At 39.5% G+C, this 19321-nt stretch overlaps 1 protein-coding gene across 1 annotated transcript in view; it reads left to right on the top strand.

Annotated features, from left to right (window-relative positions):
- kirrel3b (kirre like nephrin family adhesion molecule 3b) overlaps positions 1-19321 on the top strand; it is a 282884-nt gene that overhangs the window by 241457 nt on the left and 22106 nt on the right. The window contains exons 7-9 of the mRNA XM_036585496.1: positions 7201-7349; positions 7637-7764; positions 11734-11860. Coding sequence (XP_036441389.1) covers positions 7201-7349; positions 7637-7764; positions 11734-11860 — 404 coding nt within the window. The remainder of the gene's footprint in view (positions 1-7200; positions 7350-7636; positions 7765-11733; positions 11861-19321) is intronic.

The raw sequence follows: 19321 nt of genomic DNA, 5'->3' as shown, positions 1-19321 counted from the left end.
TGTGGTTGTTTAACCTAAAAGTAACCGAACATGTAACAGGTTTAACTCAGACCATCTCAACATCCTCAACAAACTATTATAGACATGGTGCTGATATGATTCTGTAACTGGAACTTACCTGGATTAGGTTTTGGGTAAGGTTAGGGGTTAGAATTAGGGCCAGGGTGAGGGTTAGGATTAGGTTTTGGGTGGAGGTTGAGGATTACACATCTACTAAATGTAAAGTTATGTATCAACAGTACATCTTCAGGATGTTTACCTCAATATATTTCAATGCTTCACTGATGCTGATTTGTTGTTGAGTGTGTTACTGATAATCTATTAAGAGTGTGTTGATCACCTACAAAGGACCACCCAGAAAAAAAAACGTGTTATTTTTTCTTCTGAGTAATTTGCGAGCATCTATATTCATTCAAATTTGTTAAATAAATAAAAAATAAATAAACAGTGAATACAACAAAAATGAAGATACAAGGTTTGGTTCTGACAGCAGTGATATTTAGGTTACTATAAACCCCCAATTGTTGGCATCTATGTTCAGTTAGAATATCCAGTCTCTCTCTTTCTTAACTGATTATGGTCCCCATGGCTAGTACTGCCATTGATCTAGGTGTGATTCAGTAGCGTCTCTCTCCTGTGAAAGTAATAACATTCTTGATTGGCACTTGACTTGATGTATGTCACAGCGGGAAATATCAAGCCGGAGTTTGAATTAATAATAACTTTCCAGCAGGGACCTGCAGACCACAGTGCTTTGAAACAGCGCCGATATCAGGGTGTTTCATAAGGACGTGTCATTATTTTGTGACTGAAGGCAGAGAAACTGTGTGATTGTGATAATGGGGAAGCACAGAGAGAAGAAGGTATCAGTACATCACGTTCGGTCCGAATATGAATGTTCTGCCAGAGAGAGAAGACAGAAAACAAAGAAAAGTCATTTTACAAGGGAACAGGCATGGCCTCCCACCTCGAACGGAAAGTCTCTGAATCTCTTGCGACTTCAACAATTATGTTGCGGGTGTTTTTTTTTGTTAGTTTGCTCTGTTTGCTGCTACTTTTGTCATGTTGCACATCTCCATGGTGATGTCTCGGAGGCGCCTAATGAAGAGGTTTCCCTTCCCCGGCGCTACAGTGCATCGCCTGCAGAGCATTTGATGTGTAGACGCCGAAGCCGCCGCTTTGTTTTTCCAGCGACCGCGGATCCTCTAGTGACTCTACCCGTGCCACCGGAACATTCGTTCACGGCAAAAAACAACAAAAAAAGGAGGCTGCGACAGAAGCAGTCGATGGCTCGGAATAGGATCCGAATGCCAGGGGTTCATGTGAGGGAGTGTGTGTATGCAGCTGGCTGAGCGTTAAAGAGCTCTGGCTGTGTGTCCGGGCTCTGATGTTGCAATAAAAGGACGCCCGGCAAGCATGTGGTAAAGCGGAGAGCCTTTACAGCCAAGAAGATAAACACATCCCAGAGATTCTGGAACAGTGAGAGAGAGAGAGAGAGAGAGAGAGAGATGCAAGATAGGAGAGACAAAGGGAAAGAGATGTAGAGTCGTAGAAAGAGTTTAGAGACAGGAGGGAGAATGAGTTAGGAATGACATCCTCATCATCTCTGCACGTGTCCTACTCTACTCAGAGGAATATTGAAATGCCATTCATGCCGCTGTAAAGACGAGCGGAAATATCAAATCCATCACCGAGCTATTCTTTGTAGCTGCTCCTTCCTCGCAAATATTATGCAAGTGCCAATCAAAAAGATCTTCCTCCGTAGACAAACATTTCACTTACTCCCTCAGTGATATTGAAATGGCTCTGGGACTGAACAACATGAAAAAGAATCCAGGAGCAAAAACAAATATGCCGTCAAACGCGATCCCAAGCAAGACTCTCGAAACGGCACTGTTAGTCACCCAACACCCTCGTACTTCTTTCAGGCTTTGTATTGTATTGTACTGAATTGTATTGTATTTATCCCATAGAAGCCACATAAACAAGTCTTTCAAATCACATCAATGCACTGTTAACTGTATAAGTTAGCAGGACTCAAAATAGTTAAGGCAATCAGTTGTTTGGAGGTGACTACTCTAATATTTGGTAGCAAACTGCGGCGATAAATCAGACCCACTAACTCAAAAGATACGTTATGCACAGGCATACAATGAAACACAAGCCACATTAACTTCTGTAAAAACACTCCGCTGAGGTTAAAACTACATGTACATTAGTATCAAACAACACTTATGAACAAACATTAGACTGATTCATAACTAACAAACAGTGAGTTACTAAACAGTCAGAAATACCCTTTTCATGTGGTTCCATTAGTTTTGTGTGCTTGTGTCAGTGTAATCAGAGACTGTTTAGAGGTTAGCCACAACAAATTATTAACCTTTTAATTACTTTATGAAGATACAAGGTTTTGCTTTGACAGTGATGTACAAAGAGAAAAATAGAAATATTTTAATATAGAGTGCAAAACTACAGTAATATTACTGTAAATCTATTTTAGGTATATAATTTAAAGATACATTTGAGCTTTTGCTATCAATGGCAATCAAAATAAAAAAAAAGAAAAAATCAGTCACAAGCCAATTAACCTACCAGTTCCCAGGGTTGAACACAAAAACTGAAACCCTAAAAATCATTATGGTCCAAACCTAACCCTCTCTGCCTTCTGACTGGCTTTCTGCCAAGTAATATGACATCAGATGTGAAATTCATATCATTTAAGTGTCAGTAAATCAATCATGATCGGTTCTTTTTAGTTACCACCCCAAACAGGACTCTACTAAATCAAATGTTAATAGTTTTCTTGATTCAATCCAATTCATGAATTTTGACATTTGGGTTTACACTGTAAAGACATACAAGTGCTTGTTATAGGGTGGAGCTATGTCACCAATTTGATTGGTTGCCACTCAGCTCATTTGCAAATTGAGAGAGTAAATTGAACTGGGTAGGAGTCAGCAGTTTAATCTGTGAGTTATATGTGTAAATTGTCATATTTCACCATATTAGAACATGTTCTGTTTTACATTATCCCAAAAATTCACATGAAAATTCACTGTACACATCATATGCTGCTTAAAATTTCGGCATGCCCAGCACAAAACCTTTCAGTATCACTGGTTTGCACAGCACTAATTGGTGGGTCTAAGTTTAAGTTTCCATTATCTACGTCAACCTCACAGCTCCAGTGCAAAACCAAAAAAAGCATCTTGCCTGATTAACTACCACTGGAGTAGCAGAGTAGTGGGAAATTGTGCACATTAGTTCTCCTCTTCCTGTGATCAATAAATGAATTGTCGAGTATCCTGAATATCCCTCAGTGGCACAGGATCCAGCGTAAAAGTTTACCCAGGCCCTTGGTGTGAACAGACCCTGTTTGTTCTGGACAGAGCCCAGAGGAGCTCAGTGATAATGGAGCCTCTGGATCTGACAGCATGCAGCAGTGGGTCCTCCAGAGCTGGCAGAAGCAACCCACCATTTGGGGCCCTCTTGCTGGCCAAAGCAATCAGCCTGGCCATGCCTTGATCATAACCCATACCCACTGCTGCTCGGTCCTACTCATGGCCCACTTTTCATCATGCCACTTGAACAATATTAACATTCCGCTTGAGTTTCATTTTGTACTACAGTGAATCTCTCAAATCTGAGATTAAAGAAGCTCAAGCTCTGAGGTAATGCTTTCTTTATGGTCCCTCTTCTAGGTATTAATCAAGTAAGTGTGCACAAACAAGTACTAGATAGTTATTGTGGGTAACATGATGGTAAATTCTGACTTAATTACACTGAAATTACTACCAGGTTAAAGATTTTATGCTAAGAAACGAAATTGAATAATACCTCATAAGTATTTTGAGTAACAAGGTGGAATAAACATTGACACTAAATGTCAATTCCATTTCACAAGCTTAAGAAGGAAGGTACATAGGAATCACCTTCAAGTACCAGGTAAGGTAAGTACACAGATAGCTTTCTAAAGTAAATGACAAGTACCTAGTAAAACCATATTATGAAACAGTTAGTTCCGGCCACGCAAGCTGATTGGTTGAGAAGCGTTCTAACTGTGCTGTTTTTAGCCATAACAGCACATTTTTTTTCCACGAACAATGTATCACTCCGCTGAGACACCGTTGCTAAGCAACAATTTGACAGCTGTAGGAGATGCTCAAGCCATTTGAACGTTTTTACTTTTTACTTTGCGCACAAACCGAAAATGAATACTTTTAAGATCACATTTGACCGACAGCCGATTTGGTCAGACTCTGAAGATGAGACGACACTAAATTCCCAAACTATCATCACCACTGAGCAGCTTTTCAGTCAGCAGCTGTGACAGAAGAACAGCTAAACAACCTGGAATCAGCCAGAAATGAACCAACACCATTCGCCAAACTAAATGGGCTGTAAGATGCTTTACAGACTGGCTGGAACAAAACAACATCAATACTGATCTGGCAAAAAATTCATTTCTGGCTAATTCCAGGTTGTTTAGCTGTTCTTCTGTCACAGCTGCTGACTGAGAAGCTGCTCAGTGGCGATGACAGTTTTGAAATTTAGTGTGAGGAGCTGGAGAACGAACTGCCGGCTATGCAGTGAGTGGGCGGAGTTCGTTACTCTGATGTAGCAACAAGCTGCTTGTTAAGGAACTATAATTTGGTGAAGGAACTGCGAACATTAAAAATATTAAATGCCGCATTCACGGCCCAGTTTATTAATTCATTACTTTATTTATTAAACTTTTATATAAAAGCAATAGAACACTCGAGGTCATGTGTTATCATGAATAACATCACGGCTGTGATGATCTACGGCAACCAAATCACAGCGGTGATGTTATGTCATGGTAACACACTCCCTCTCATGTTCTATTGCTTAAATATTAATCATTGTTTCCTTTTATAGCTTAGATTTAGTTTGATTTATAGGTAATGGACAGGCAGGTACTATAAAGGAAACTGTACTTATTTTGTATATATTACTTAATCTTTTTTTTATGTCATATTACTTCCTGGTACTTTTTCCCCCAAGATTGTACCACATCCAGTTAATATTTAGAATCTGTTGGGCCTTTCACTGTCTTGGAACTTGCATTCATGTTACCGTAATTCATGTAATAATTACCAAGTACTTTGAAGTTTGTCCTCACGTTAAGTTACATGGTTATAATACCTTGAACTTCAGAAAAAAATAAATAAATAAAAAACAAAGCATTACCCACTCTGATGGTTTTAGTACACTATCAAATGAACAGTCTCACAAACATGAAAATTATTTGCTAAAAGTAGACCAAGATAATTTGTTGTAAAATCTGGGAGCTGGGCTCTGGTTCTTTCTCGTTTTCATGATGGAGGTAATCATGACGCGCATGTGAGTTTGGAACCTCTTAAGAGCTGCTTCTTGTGACGTTCCTCAGATACTGTTTGTCATTATCACGCACTCCTTTTGTGAGCTGTGCTCTTGAGGAAATGGGCTTTGAAGATGGAAGGAAAGATCACAAAGTGTGCCGCACGCATCGGCAAACACACTGCTCGTCCGGAGGGACCACAGCTGTGACTGATCACGCTAACTCAGACAACCGCGAACGTTATTTCATTTTAAAGCTCATAACACGAGACAACGGCCGCTAACTTGAAAGGCTCCATATGCGTCGCTTGATAAGCATCCTCGCAGCCCGTTGTAATAACAAAGCTATTTAGAGCCAAATGAAATTATAGCACTGTCTATCTATTGATCTGATTACAAAGCAGGGTGCGCAGTAGCCTTGGGTTTAATTTCTGAGCTCCAGGGAGGCAGCGGAATTCTCTACGGCAGACACGGAGCAGGTGACTGCTGTTCTAATTACTCATAAATAGAAAGTTTCAGGCTGCAGCACAGCCTCTTTTCCAAGAGCAATTATGTCTGGGGCTGAGGCGACACACACTCCCATCTGCCCTGATTTGAATATTTTTGGAATCGCAGGTGTTCCCAGGCACGTTCGGCTGACAGAGAGCTCAACTGGCCATGCCGTTACTACAGCTCCCATTCAAGCAATTATAATTCCTCGCCGTTGTTTTTTTAATGTAGTTTTAAATGACTCTTTATCAGGCCTGGCACTGGGGCCAGAGTCTTCCGCAGTTAATGAAAGTGCCCTACTGCTCCTACCGAGATGGTAATTTGTGAATTTTCACAGTTCTGGCAGTGAGGGATCATTTGAGTCTTCAAATGTGGAGAGGGGGGGAAGTGTATTTTTATATTTATTTCTTTTTTTTTTTTGTTTGCAAGGCGAACCTTCATGCTGTCTTTTTCTCAGCTGTAAGCTAACTGGCAGTGAACATATCCAATTTGCTGAGATGTTTGCCCAAGTGTCGCGCAGAGACACTCATTCTTCCGTCCCCTTTGCCTCGTACAAATGTATCCCGTCTCAGACACCAACAGGGACTCACCCACTGCTACCCGGCAGACAGAGCTGGCGACGTTCGGGGAAGCATTACGGCAGCAGGGACAGGAGAAGAGGCATGACGCCCCGGGATACTGGCTTTCAACACAAACGAAGCGTTTCCTCGCCGAGAGCCACGTCGATTTATTAACGTCAGCTTCCTGTGCGCTGTGTACAGTTGGTGCCATTTGCTAACGTCAGTGGGGTGCTGCCTATTTGTCACTTTGAGATTTTGTTTTTTTCCCAGCCTGGCTCTGCTCCATGTAACGGGAGCGTGTGCTGTCACCCCGCAGCCCAGGCACCGAAAACATGCTGAGGCCAGCAGAGATCGCTCACTTCAATGTGTCTCATATAACAGTGTCATAATTCCCTCGGAAAACAGACACAAAAGCCGCTGGTCCATAGGAAAGGCACTTGTCATCGTGTTTCAGCCACTAACCTGCATCAGACAGGCAGCCATCAAGCCTTGTTTATCTCTGTGATGGAGACAGTGTGGATCAAGATGGTGGTCCCCTTGCCATTACCATGGTAACTTCTAAAGTGGCTTTGTGATTTTTGTGACACTATGGGTAGCCACGTTGAGTGCTCATTCCATTCCATTAAAGAGAGAGGTGGAGTTATTTTGGGATTAATGGGTTTTTTGTGAGCATGTGGGCCTGTTTTTCTACCATTTTCCCAATGTCTACACAAAAGCTGAACTGCTGTTGTGCTTTGGCACTTTCAGTTTCTTGGAACTGTAGTTTTTCCAGAATAAACCCAACTGCATCTCTGCTTATTGTCTGCAGATGGGCAAAAGGAGGCAACGTGATCAAGGAAGTGTCTGGAGACACCTATGAAGTCATCGTGGACCACTCCTTTTTCACAGAGGCTGTATCCTGTGAGGTCACCAACCCTCTGGGCAGCACGAACATCAGCCGTAATGTGGACGTCTACTGTGAGTTTCCTTTCTCTACTCGCTCTATGGCAAAAGCATTTTCAATTAATGCCTTCGTTTGCAGGCTAATTAAACTGAAGTAAGTCTATCCAATTTTAAAAAGGAATCATTAAGCATAGTTACAAAACATAATTCTCAGCCGCAGTGAATATTGAAAGGCTGGCTTATTGGAGCTAATCGACTTGGCCCAAGAAAATCGAACACTATATTCTGGTCATTGACTGTGAGAAGCAGAGTTTGGACCTGTGTCACATTGATTTTGCTGATTGCATGTTTGTGTTCTGCAGTTGGCCCACGGATGGCTGCGGAGCCACAGTCCCTACAGGTGGACCTGGGCTCAGATGCTGTGTTCAACTGTGCCTGGACAGGAAATCCATCTCTGACCATAGTGTGGATGAAGAGAGGATCTGGAGTGGTAAGTTCCTCTTGTCCACGGTAGATTTAAAATAAAGCCAGCTATCAATTTTGAAATGTTTTGCAGACTTCTTCAGGCCATGCTCTGGAAATCTGCAGATGCAGTGAGTTGAGCCTAATCTTATTGATTATATTAGAACTAGATTATAAATCATTAATAACTCATATATAAATCAAATTATGCTATTTTGCATTGTAGTCCATGTAGTTACTGAATAATAAGCCTTTTATTAAATAGTTCTATAACAAAAGATTGACAGCTAGTTTGTTTTGTGGTCCATATTGTTACTTAGTAATAATCCTTTTATTACATATTTCTATGACCTAAGGATAAATCAGTGTGCATTGTAGACCATGTAGTTACTGAACAATAAGCCTTTTAATAAGCACTTCTATAGCCTAAGATTAACTAAGCTAGTTTGCATTGTATTCAATGTAGTTACTGAATAATAAGCCTTTTATTAAATAGTTCTATAACAAAAGATTAACAGCTAGTTTGCTTTGTGGTCCATGTTGTTACTGAGTAAGAATTATTCTATTACATACCTCTATGACCTAAGGATAAATCAGTGTGCATTGTAGACCATGTAGTTACTGAATAATAAGCTTTTATTAAGCACTTCTATAACCTAAGATTAACTAAGCTATTTTGCATTGTAGTCCACATAGTTACTGAATAATAAGCCTTTTATTAAATAGTTCCAATACCAAAGGTTAACTAAACTGTTTTGCATTGTAGTCCATGTAGTTACTGAATAATAAGCCTTTTATTAAATAGTTCCAATACCAAAGGTTAACACCTCATTTGCATTGTGGTCCTTGTTGTCACTAAGTAATAATCATTTTATTACACACTTCTATGACCTAAGAATAAATCAGTTTGCATTGTAGACCACGTAGTTACTGAATAATAAGCCTTACATTTCTGACTTCTATAATCAAGAATTACTCAACCAGATTATATTGTTGGCCATGTAGTTACTGAATACTAAGCCTTTTATTACACACTTCTATAACGTTAGAATAAGTCAACGATTTTGCATGGTTGTCCATGTAGTTAATGGATAATAAGCCTTTAATTACACACTTCTAGGCCTAAGAATGACTGAACTCTGGGTAATTATGACAAGCTTAAAAAACATTAAGGTATCTTTCACACTACACAACCTATTCATTCCCTTGTATGCAAAACCTTTCACTAAATGTTTTGTCACAAACTGTCAAGAACGTCCCCATTGATAACTCACTGATCTCTCAGCCTGCATACAAATATCCTCAGATCAGGAACTCCTAACCATAATGAAGTAATGGAGACAGTGGTGTCCTGTGAAGAAGTCTGGTCAGAAGTTTGAGTAGGCAAAGATGGCTCCAGATCAGCGAGAAGGGCCAGCTTTTATCCGGAACCGTCTTTAATGAACATCAATTACTCTCTCAGCCCTGCCCTGTTCTCTTTTGCATATATTAAAGACATTGATGTTCAAACAACCCTCTTCATCCAGCCTCAAAGAAGACCTTGTTAATGACAAAATGCCTTTGTCTTTGCATTCTGTTTCATCTATTCATTTTCATCATTACTGAATAGATGATTATCATTATTATTTTATCATTATCATTATTATAACTCCCACTCACTCCAAGGGAACTTGTTTTTCTTTTATAATTATTAATAAAAAATACAGTATATTGCAAAGTCCATGACATAATCATTTTGAGGAAATGGCCACTAATTTGTTGACTGATGACGGACACGTATAGATAATTGCATACAGGAGGCGTAACATATGGCCTGATTTATAATGGATCTTAGATTATGTCCTTGTAATTTGCAGATGACAAGGGCTTAGTGCATCTGTACTTTCCATTTAGGCTTGTTCCCTCAGCAGGGCTCCACACAGAGACATCAAACTAAATGTTACATCATATATATACAATCACTGAGCATTTTATTTGGGGACATCTTGTTATATTTGCACTCATTGTCCATTTTATCAGTTCCATTAACCATATAGATGCACTTTGTAGTTCTAAAATCACAGACTGTAGTCCATCTGTTTCTCTGCATACTTTGCTAGCCCCTTTTTTACCCTGTGTATATTGTGTGTTGCACTGGTATGAGTGGATCAGATTTGGCAGTGCTGAAGGAGTTTTTAATCACGGTGTCCATTCATTATCCACTCTATTAGACACTCCTACCTTGTTGGTCCATCTTGTAGATGTCAGCGACAGGTCATCTGTTGCTGCACAGTCTGTGATGGTCATCCTCTAGCCCTTCATCAGTGGTCATATATATATATGCAAACTGTCAGACTGTTTTCACTGTAAGACAAAACAGAAGAGTTTACAATATGTATTCATCATGCAATCTGCCAACTAATCATTGCTACTTTATCAAGATGTTAAACTCTTTTAACCCCTTAAGTGGTGCCTTAAAAACTCAATTTTGTATTGCAGTCAGTCATGTAATTACTAAGTAATAATTATACATTATAATCTTCAGAATAAAAATTTTGACATGCATTAGAATGCCCTTAATAGCCTTATCAACTTAATAGTTTTTAGCTAATAATAACCACTGTGAATCAACTGCATTGCTAATATAATCAGTGTATTTTACAAGTTGTAAGCTTTACACAAATTATTTTTTTACTCAAATCTTTAAGTTTTCAGAAGAGAAATTTGCAGGCTTGAAATTAATTTGTCTGTGTACTAAATGAGGCAACTAGCTTCCCATTTTTTCAACATGTGGCTGCTCATTACTACTGTATTCAGCAATAAACTTGAGTATTGGGCCTACATGGAGTGTGTTTATTATTGAGCCCTTTATTTTAATCCCTTGTTAGTTAAATTGCACCTCATTAGATTTTTCTTTTTTCTTTTCAAACACTAGTTGGGGTGTTTCCAAACTAAATCTCTTTTCACTTCTAAATAGAAACATCAGCTTCATGGTGTCAATGCTCTGTAGTTATGGCTTAATAAAGTAGTAATGAGCAGCAAGCTACTAGTTTGTTAAGGCTTAATATAAGGGCATATAATTTTTACCAGGGCATATTTGTGAAAAGTTATTAATGAAAAGACTATGGTTTAAGACTTACTTTCATGCAATGTCATTTCAAAGCATGTGTTAGCTTGCTCATACTATGTATGTAGCAATATTAAACTTCTAAATGACCTCACAGTTCAGAAGATCCAGTGATTTTGTGGAAACACAAAAAATTATCCATTTTGGGACATTTGTTTATGCCAGAGTACAATAGCAGCAAATTATTAGGAAAAAACAATGATTTTTCCCATAGAGAAATTATGTTTACACTCAGAGTTCCTTCTATGGCCATGGTTTGGGGCTCCAGTTGAGCTTTCAAGGCTTTGCCAGAGTGCTAAGTTGAACAAGCTGTCTAATTTAGAGTCATGATATAATGTTAAGTTTTCAGTTTAAAACCTACAGCACAGATCTGGACTGTATATATCACTGTGATCGGAAACAAAAACTCTAAAAAGGTAACTTTACAGGAGAAGGAAAAAACATACTTTATTTTTAATGTAAGTCAATGGAACCAGACAACCACACACCAATGTCATTAGGTTGAATGGGATTTTTGCCATTGTTCTGTAAAGCTTGTCCAACCTTTCAAGGGTCGCTACAAAACAGTACATTGGTAAGCAGAGCATGGATAGGTCAATTCCATTATTGCAGAGATGGAGAGCGACTGGGTTCTGTCTGTGTCCCTGCCCTGTCATCCGCGGGGGATGGAGGTGAAAGTGCCGGACTCATTGCTCTCCCCAGCGCCTGTCATCTGCCATCTAACACACTCCCACAGTCCCCTGCTTCCACCCCAAATTGGATTTTAATAATTGAAAAGGAGAGCCTTTACTAAGCTAAGCTACCCATCGTTGCTTTCTGATTTAGTTTGACATTGACCCAGGTGTGCCCTTCTCTCTGCTAACGGGGTGACCTGTGTCTTTCTGACCTCAGGTGCTGAGCAACGAGAACATCCTCACTTTGAAGGCGGTGAGGCAGGAGGATGCTGGGAAATATGTTTGCCGAGCCGTGGTGCCTCGAGTTGGAGCTGGAGAAAAGGAAGTCTCACTTACGGTCAACGGTAAATGTGGCTTTTTCTTGGTTTTGATTTTTTTTTTTTCCTCCATGAGGTTCGTAGGGTCAGCTGGCAGAAGGTGGAGGCCGTTTGTCATTGTTATAAGTGTACGGTAAGCTGTGCATTCACGCTTCACTTGAAATCCAACCGCCATTAAAGAAAACCACCCCCACTGACCTTGATTATCGCCTACTTCTCCGGCCGTAAATCAGCTAATGATCAGGTGCTAAGCCCGGATTAGTCACACTGGGAGGAGACAGGACCCGGCTAATGATGCTCGCTCGGGATCAGCTAACCCAGCACCTCCAGAGCTGCAGTCTTGCTTGAGGCTCTGGCTCAAGTTTAATGATTTAAAAGAGAATAGGCTAGAGGAATTTGGGGGTGGGTTTTAGAGGTGGTTTACCTTTGCTTGCGGTGCATCCACTTCTCAACTGTTCTTGTTATGACGTCAGATTCTAAAATTAGCCAACCTGTGCGGTCAGCTGTAAAACAGATCTTTGACATATTGGTGCTAGAATGTCCCCTATATGTGCTTATACATTTCAGTAGTTGTTGGTTCAACAACAGTGCTTTATCTTTTTAGTAGATTCCACCTAATTTTAATACAACTGAGCAAAAAACAGGTTTGGAGGATGGGTTGAGGCTGGAGAAAACTTGGACTATTTGGCCTGAGGCCACCATTTGATGATCCTGAGTACAAGTATTCAGGAGGCATGGCTTCATTAACTTTAATTATTGTGATATTGAATTCTATTAAAAGCACCCAACACTATTCAACCCCTTAAATGACCAGGAAATGTCTTAGGCCAGTTCGCATTGCAGTCCATGTAGTTACTGAATAATAAGCCTAAGGGAGTTAGAAGCCTGGGATTTTAAGAGGGTTAAATTCATATAATATCAGTCATATATGGGCACAAATGGACTACCAGTGTAGTGGTTTTGAATCCTCATTCTTTTCCCTGCTCTAATGCACCTGACTCAACTCAGTATATTATAAAGTACATTAGACATAGGCTTTGACTTTGAGGCAAACTTTTTATGTATACTTTTCGTCATGTTTCAGAAGGCATGTGAGGGAAAAAAAAGGTGCATTAAAGCTGATTAAATTCTGCAGGGATGGCGGGAGGCGCTGGAACCAGGGCAGAGACAGACTAATGAAGGCTGGAGGGTAGTGGGAGAGCGGCTTCTCCTCGATAAATGACTTCATTACGCCCGCTTGATATTCAAGCAGTGGGCATTAGCCACGCGACAGCTTTCGTTCTCCAGAATCCAACACGGCTTTTGTAGGCCCCTGTTCTCTCTCTGCTGCCACCCGCAATGGACTGCCGCTACGTCTCGAGCTCAACATAAAAGACAAGTTCAGCCGTCGTGCCGGTTTGTTTGCACTATAAAGGGGGAAATTCACTAACAATGTAGTTTAGTGGCAGTAAATTATCGGTGTTGTCACCAGTAATGCTATTAGGAATGCATAAATAAGCATGGGCTCCTGAATTACTTAGAACTGAGCAGTTAAAAGATAAAATCTCACCTTTTCAAAGCCCCAAAGCTCAGGGCGACAGGGAAAAATAGATAATTGTTATTGTGAATTTAACAGCTTTGAGTTTCCCATAAAAAACAAAAAATAATAATAATAAAAATTAATGCCTATTTTTACAAAACAAGTATTGGCCCAAATCTGCCAGAATGCAAAACATTCGTTATAGATTTTGCTGTTGTTGTCAGTCTGACCCAAGGTAGCGTCCAGGTACTTCAATATATGAATATATTTATATTTCTCAATGTCTGATATACAAAAACAGGAGACTTCTTTCAATCACACGACTGACAAACCTAAAAAAAAATATGCAATGTTTACAAGGTTTCCGAAGGTCCCAGCCTGCTTAGCGTTAAAGACTGTGTTCCTCTCCTTAGCTGTTTTCATTCCATACATGTTTTATTTTAGCCACTCAGCCTGGATCTGTCTCCAACAAAAACAGCATCCTTTTGTACCTCGTCAATAATTTAAATGCACTCTTTCTCCGACTCGCCAAGAAGGACATCCAGTGAGATGTGTCAGAACCCATCACTCGTTTTGAATGCAAATCTTTTAGCCCAGGATTTGACGTGGCTCTTTTGGAGCTTTAATTTGAGAAACATGTGGCATGATCATTATTCTGTACACTTCCAATCATAAGTTTGTTGACAGATAGATTTTCAAAATATTTGAAGGCAAACCAAGTGTTTTCATAAGAAAAACAAGCATAAATATACGTGAGAATATTTACTACCTTGGACTACTCTATCCTACCCAGATGGAGCTGGATGGAGATTTTGCCACATTCAGATTCAGATAACAGTAACTATATTTATTTAATGCTATAGGTTTCTGTATGATGGCCCACCTTTATTCACAAAAGTCGTAAAGTCAGATTTGGTGACCAGCTAACATTTATATGATAAACAAAAGTTATACAGTGAGATTACCAACTAGTGTGGTTACTGGCTAGTATTTGGCTTGATAAAGAAAAGTCAAAATCAGATAACTAGCTATTATGGTGACTGGCCAGAATTTGGCTTGATAAAGTCATAAATCAAATAAGCTAGTATTTAGCTTGATAGACAACCCCTAGTTATTTGGACTCTACAACCCCCATAGAGTCCAAATAACTAGCTAACATGGTGACTAACTAATTAATAAAAGTTGTACTGTCTAATTATTAGCTAGCATAGTTGCTGTCTAGTATTTGGCTTGATAAAGAAAAGTCAGAAAATCAGATAGCGAGCTATCATGGTGACAAACCAGAATTTGGCTTAATAAAGAAAAGTCATGAAGTCCAATAACAAGCGGAAGTGGTGACTGGCTAGCATTTAGCCTATTAAACAACTGTCATAGAACCCAAATAACTAGCCAGCATGGTGACTAGCTAGCATTTAGCTAGATAAACAAAAGACAAAAAGTCTGATAACTTTCGAGCATGGTGACCAGCAAGCAATGAAAAATAGAATTGATGACAAAAGTAATAAAGCCTGATAACTGTAACACTCAGACAGGATAGTGAGATGCAAATGCAGAGAATCTTTAATAAACAAAAATCCACAGAGCAAAAATCAGAATACAGACAGGCAAAATAGCAAAATACAGGATAACAGCTCAATAAAGTCACTGAGAGTGGCAATACCTCGCAAAGAGGCAGAGTGAAAGTCCTGGTTATAAAGAGTGGCTGATGAGCAGATTGTAGGCAGGTGCGTGAGTGTAGGAGGAGTCAGCTCTCAATATTCCAGAGAAGCTGATCTCTGAATGAAGGAACGGCCAGTAAGTGTGACAATAACTGGCTACCATGGTGACTAACTAGCATTTAGTTTAGTAAACAAAAGTCATAAAGTCTGATAACTTGCTAGATTGTGACCAGCTAAATTTAACTTAAAAAACAAGTCATAAAATCCCTGCTAACATGGTGACTAGCTAGCATTTAGCTTGATGAACAACCATGGAGTCTAAATAACTAGCTAGCAAGGTGACTAACTAGATTTAGCTTGATAAATAAAAGCTATACAGTCTAATTACTAGCTCTCATGGTGACAAGCCAGAATTCGGCTCGATAAAGAATTAAGTAAAGTCCAATAACAAACGAAAGTGGTGACTATCTAGCTTTTAGCCTAATAAACAACTGTCATTCAGTCCAAAAACTAGCCAGCATGGTGACTAGGTAGCATTTAGCTTGAAAAACAGAAGTCAAAAAGTCTGATAACTTTCTAGGTTTCTAGGAAGCAATGATGAACAAAATTGATGACCAAAGTAATAAAGTCTGATAACTTGCTAGATTGTGACAAGCTAGCAATAAGTTTGATAAAAAAAAGTCTGATAATTGTGGCCCTCTGTGTACAATATACGTCTGTAGGCGGAGCTTCTTTAACTTGGTTCAAATGGATTGGAAGCTTGGACAGAGAAAAAGTGAGTCTCATAGACTAAGTTGTGAAACATTGTTATGGTTCCCGATCAGAGAAAGAAGATCAGAGCATGAGAAAAGATGTGAGAAAGCTCAAGAGGCTGTGTTCTTCCAAACCATCCAAACCTGCTTTTTTATGTATACAAACAATTAAAACGCGTGTTTTGAATTTGTCAATATCGCCGCTCTCCTAGTTGCATGTCACCCGTACCCTGAGCTCCCGCGGCGGCCTGGGACTCAGTCGAGAGAATCCGAGCGTTCCCCCGAGCCCGATGTAATTTAATTATAGTCAAATAGCTAGCAGGGGAGGCAGTTAGCGGAGAATGTGTTAATGGATACATATTACTGTCTGTTGTTGCGTAGTCCCTCACATGGGGAGCGCTTGTTTGCGAGTGTTTATTCTCAGTCTCCGCACGAGGTAACGCTGGATCGGCTCAGTATGCACATTCGTTTTTGTTTGCCTTTCTGCTTGAAGGGGTATCAGTGGCTTTTTTCATGCTCGCTTTTTCTAGGTAGGAGGGCGGGGGCGCGGTGGGATCATGTTTGTCAGCATCTGTGTGTGCGTACGTGGTAAAAGTCATTACCGGAGTCATTATTACGTCGCAAATTTGTGCATGCAGGCATTCAAGCATGTGCCGTATCTGTGTGAATGGAAAGTACATTTACCCATTTGGGCGGAAATGAAACATGTTTATGTTCAGCATCGCAGATGTTTTATCTTAAAAAGGTGGACTATGTTTGTACTTAAATGGAAAAAGTGAGCCATATGTTTGTCAAAACTCTGTGTCATTAGTGTGTAGTGTCCTGCTGTCTGCTTTCAGGAAGGGATGAGTGCAAGGCCAAGATGGTCATTTTGACCAGTTAGAATTTTTGAGATGTGAAAATGTTTTAGCATTTTAGTCTGACATTGTTCGGAGATCAATATCACAAAGCACAAAAACATTAAGTATTTCATTGTAAGGCAATTGTGGTCATTTTGACCGTGTACTTTAGAAGTTTCATCAAGCTAGGCTCTTTTTTACCACACAAGTCAGTCGCTATTTTGGTAATACTGATTCAGTGGCCTCGACTTGAAAGGCCAATGTGGTCAGTTTGACCATCTGCAACAGACATTTCATCTGGGCGGGCTCTTTATTGAACCTTATTCAAGTGAGTCAGTTGCTATTTTGGCAGCACTGATTCAAAAGTTATTTTCAAGTATTTTACCTTAAAAGGCTACATTGGTCATTTTAACCATATATAACACCATATTTCCATGAGTTGGACAATATTTTGGCAGCTCTAATTCGGTAGACTCGCCTCATCTGAATATTTGCACCTCAAAAAGCCATAGTGGTCATTATGACCATATACATTAGTCGTTTTATCTGGAATATCTGGAAGCAAATAGTTTACAAAGTATAATCCAGAACAGAATAAAACAATATCAATAGAGGGAGCAGGTCAGACAATACGAGCCATGGTTGAACACCCAGTGAATAGGTTCTAAAGTTTTGGTTGGTTGCAAATATATGGGAAGTACAATGTCTTGACAAAAACAAGATATTTACGTTCATGATTTTTGATTAGCTGTTCTTTGTGTTCACATGTGAAAGTAATTCATTTGAAACCCAATGATTTTTTAGGGGTAGATGCAATTTCAGTTTAAGCCTGTATTGTCTGTGATTGGACCTTAGACCTGTGACTGGACCTTAAAATTAAGAGTAAACCATAGCATAGCATAATTGACTAGGCAACAAATCACCATCATTCAGTAAACATGACTGATATGTATTTTTACATTCCAACATAAGAAAGTATTACTTCTTGCTGTACCTTAAATAAGCATGTACAATTCAAACAACCAAATGACTTCTGTGGCTATTCTAGTATGTAATTTCAGCGTTTTAAGCTTTTTAAGGAATACTCCAGCAGTCCAACTGCATCCTGAACATATGATCACTTACCACGAACAACTGTTTCACCATTTCCCCTCAACTTTTTAAATAGAACAGAAAACCAGACTTTATCATGGAAGCCAATTCTGCAGACACTGAAGCAGACCTATTCTATTTCTATTCATTTTTAGTTTATGTTTTAGTTTATTTTTTTAAACACTAGCTGATTTAAAGAAATCACAATCAAATAATATAATAGTTAGTAGTCTACATTTTGAAAAACTACCCTTTGGTTTGAAAGTTGCTACTACAAATGTGTGCTCCTGCTGGTGTAGGTTCATGGCTATTTGTGGGCTAATATCACCCTCTGCTGGAGAAATATCAGACTGCCACACATGCTCAGAAAAAGCATTTGTTTCCAGTTGTTATGGGGTCAGGGTGGGGGGAATCAGAAATGTGCTTTGGAAATCAACTACAGGCCTGAAGAATTTCTCAGATGGCAAGGAAATCTCCACCAGTGACAGTGGAAAACTGACCATAGCATAACTGCTTATTAATGCCCCTAATTAATTGCTTTAACAGTAAAATGGAATAAAACATTATATGTACATATTATTTGTAAAATAACCTTAAATCAAGTTCTCTTTCCCAACACAGTGATCATCACCATTGAAGCTTCATCATTGGGTTACTTATTAATCATTGACGATATCCGATTACGTTGGCCTGTCACCCAGGCCTAAGTGTGTTCTGAGTTATAAGTTGGAAATATGCTGGATACAGGGTTATGAGACAAGCCTGGGCTGCAGGGTCCCAGCGGGGGCCCACTTTTGTTTACCACATTTGCTCTTCAACGGTCTATCCTCCAGACGTTCACACACAGTGAACATTAGCAGTCAATTTCTTCCTCTAACCTGCAATCAGCACCCAGGAGAGACATCACCATGGATTCATGATTTGGTAAATGAGGGGATAAGGATAAGGACAAGGCTGAGGAGGAAAGCAACTCTCTGGTGCATTAGCAAAGACACATACACACTCTCACACAAACACTCCAAAGCCCAAAGCAGGGGTCTCTTATAGACAGCCCAATCAAAAACTTTCATCTGAATGCGTCTGGTTGTGATGCGGTTTTGTATCACTCCCTTTCTCAAGAACAATAAGGGACAGTGGGACGTTTTATAATTTACTTCAGTTGATACTTTTCAGCTTTGTTATAATGGGTGATTGTTGTTTGATTGCTCTGGGCAGTTAGCCACTGTAACTCTTTATTGATTGGTTGAGTCTTAAGTTTAAGAAAAAAAAAAAAAGGAAAAACAAAGTGAATGGGAAAACAAAAAAAGACAGAATGGTAAGTTAACTCTGTTTGGATGATTTAGTTTTCAGAAAGAACTTGAGGGATAAAACTAGAGTTGAATGTTGTATCATGCCATGTTGTATGTTCTCACACTACAATACCCAGCATGCATTACTACAACTACAAATACATCTTATGACCATTAGTAGTAAACCAGTGTTGAATGCTAGTGTAGCCACTGGTTAATAATCCTACGATTACAACCAAACTAGTAGTAGTGTAACTCAGACATGAAACAAAATAGACACCAAAGTAAGTTGGTGGTACCTAGATAGCCAGCCAGCTTCATTGCTAGCATTAGCTATTA

Source organism: Colossoma macropomum, unplaced genomic scaffold, assembly GCF_904425465.1.
Source record: "Colossoma macropomum unplaced genomic scaffold, Colossoma_macropomum, whole genome shotgun sequence".
Taxonomy (NCBI): domain Eukaryota; kingdom Metazoa; phylum Chordata; class Actinopteri; order Characiformes; family Serrasalmidae; genus Colossoma; species Colossoma macropomum.
This window is presented reverse-complemented; position numbering and strand designations above follow the sequence as displayed.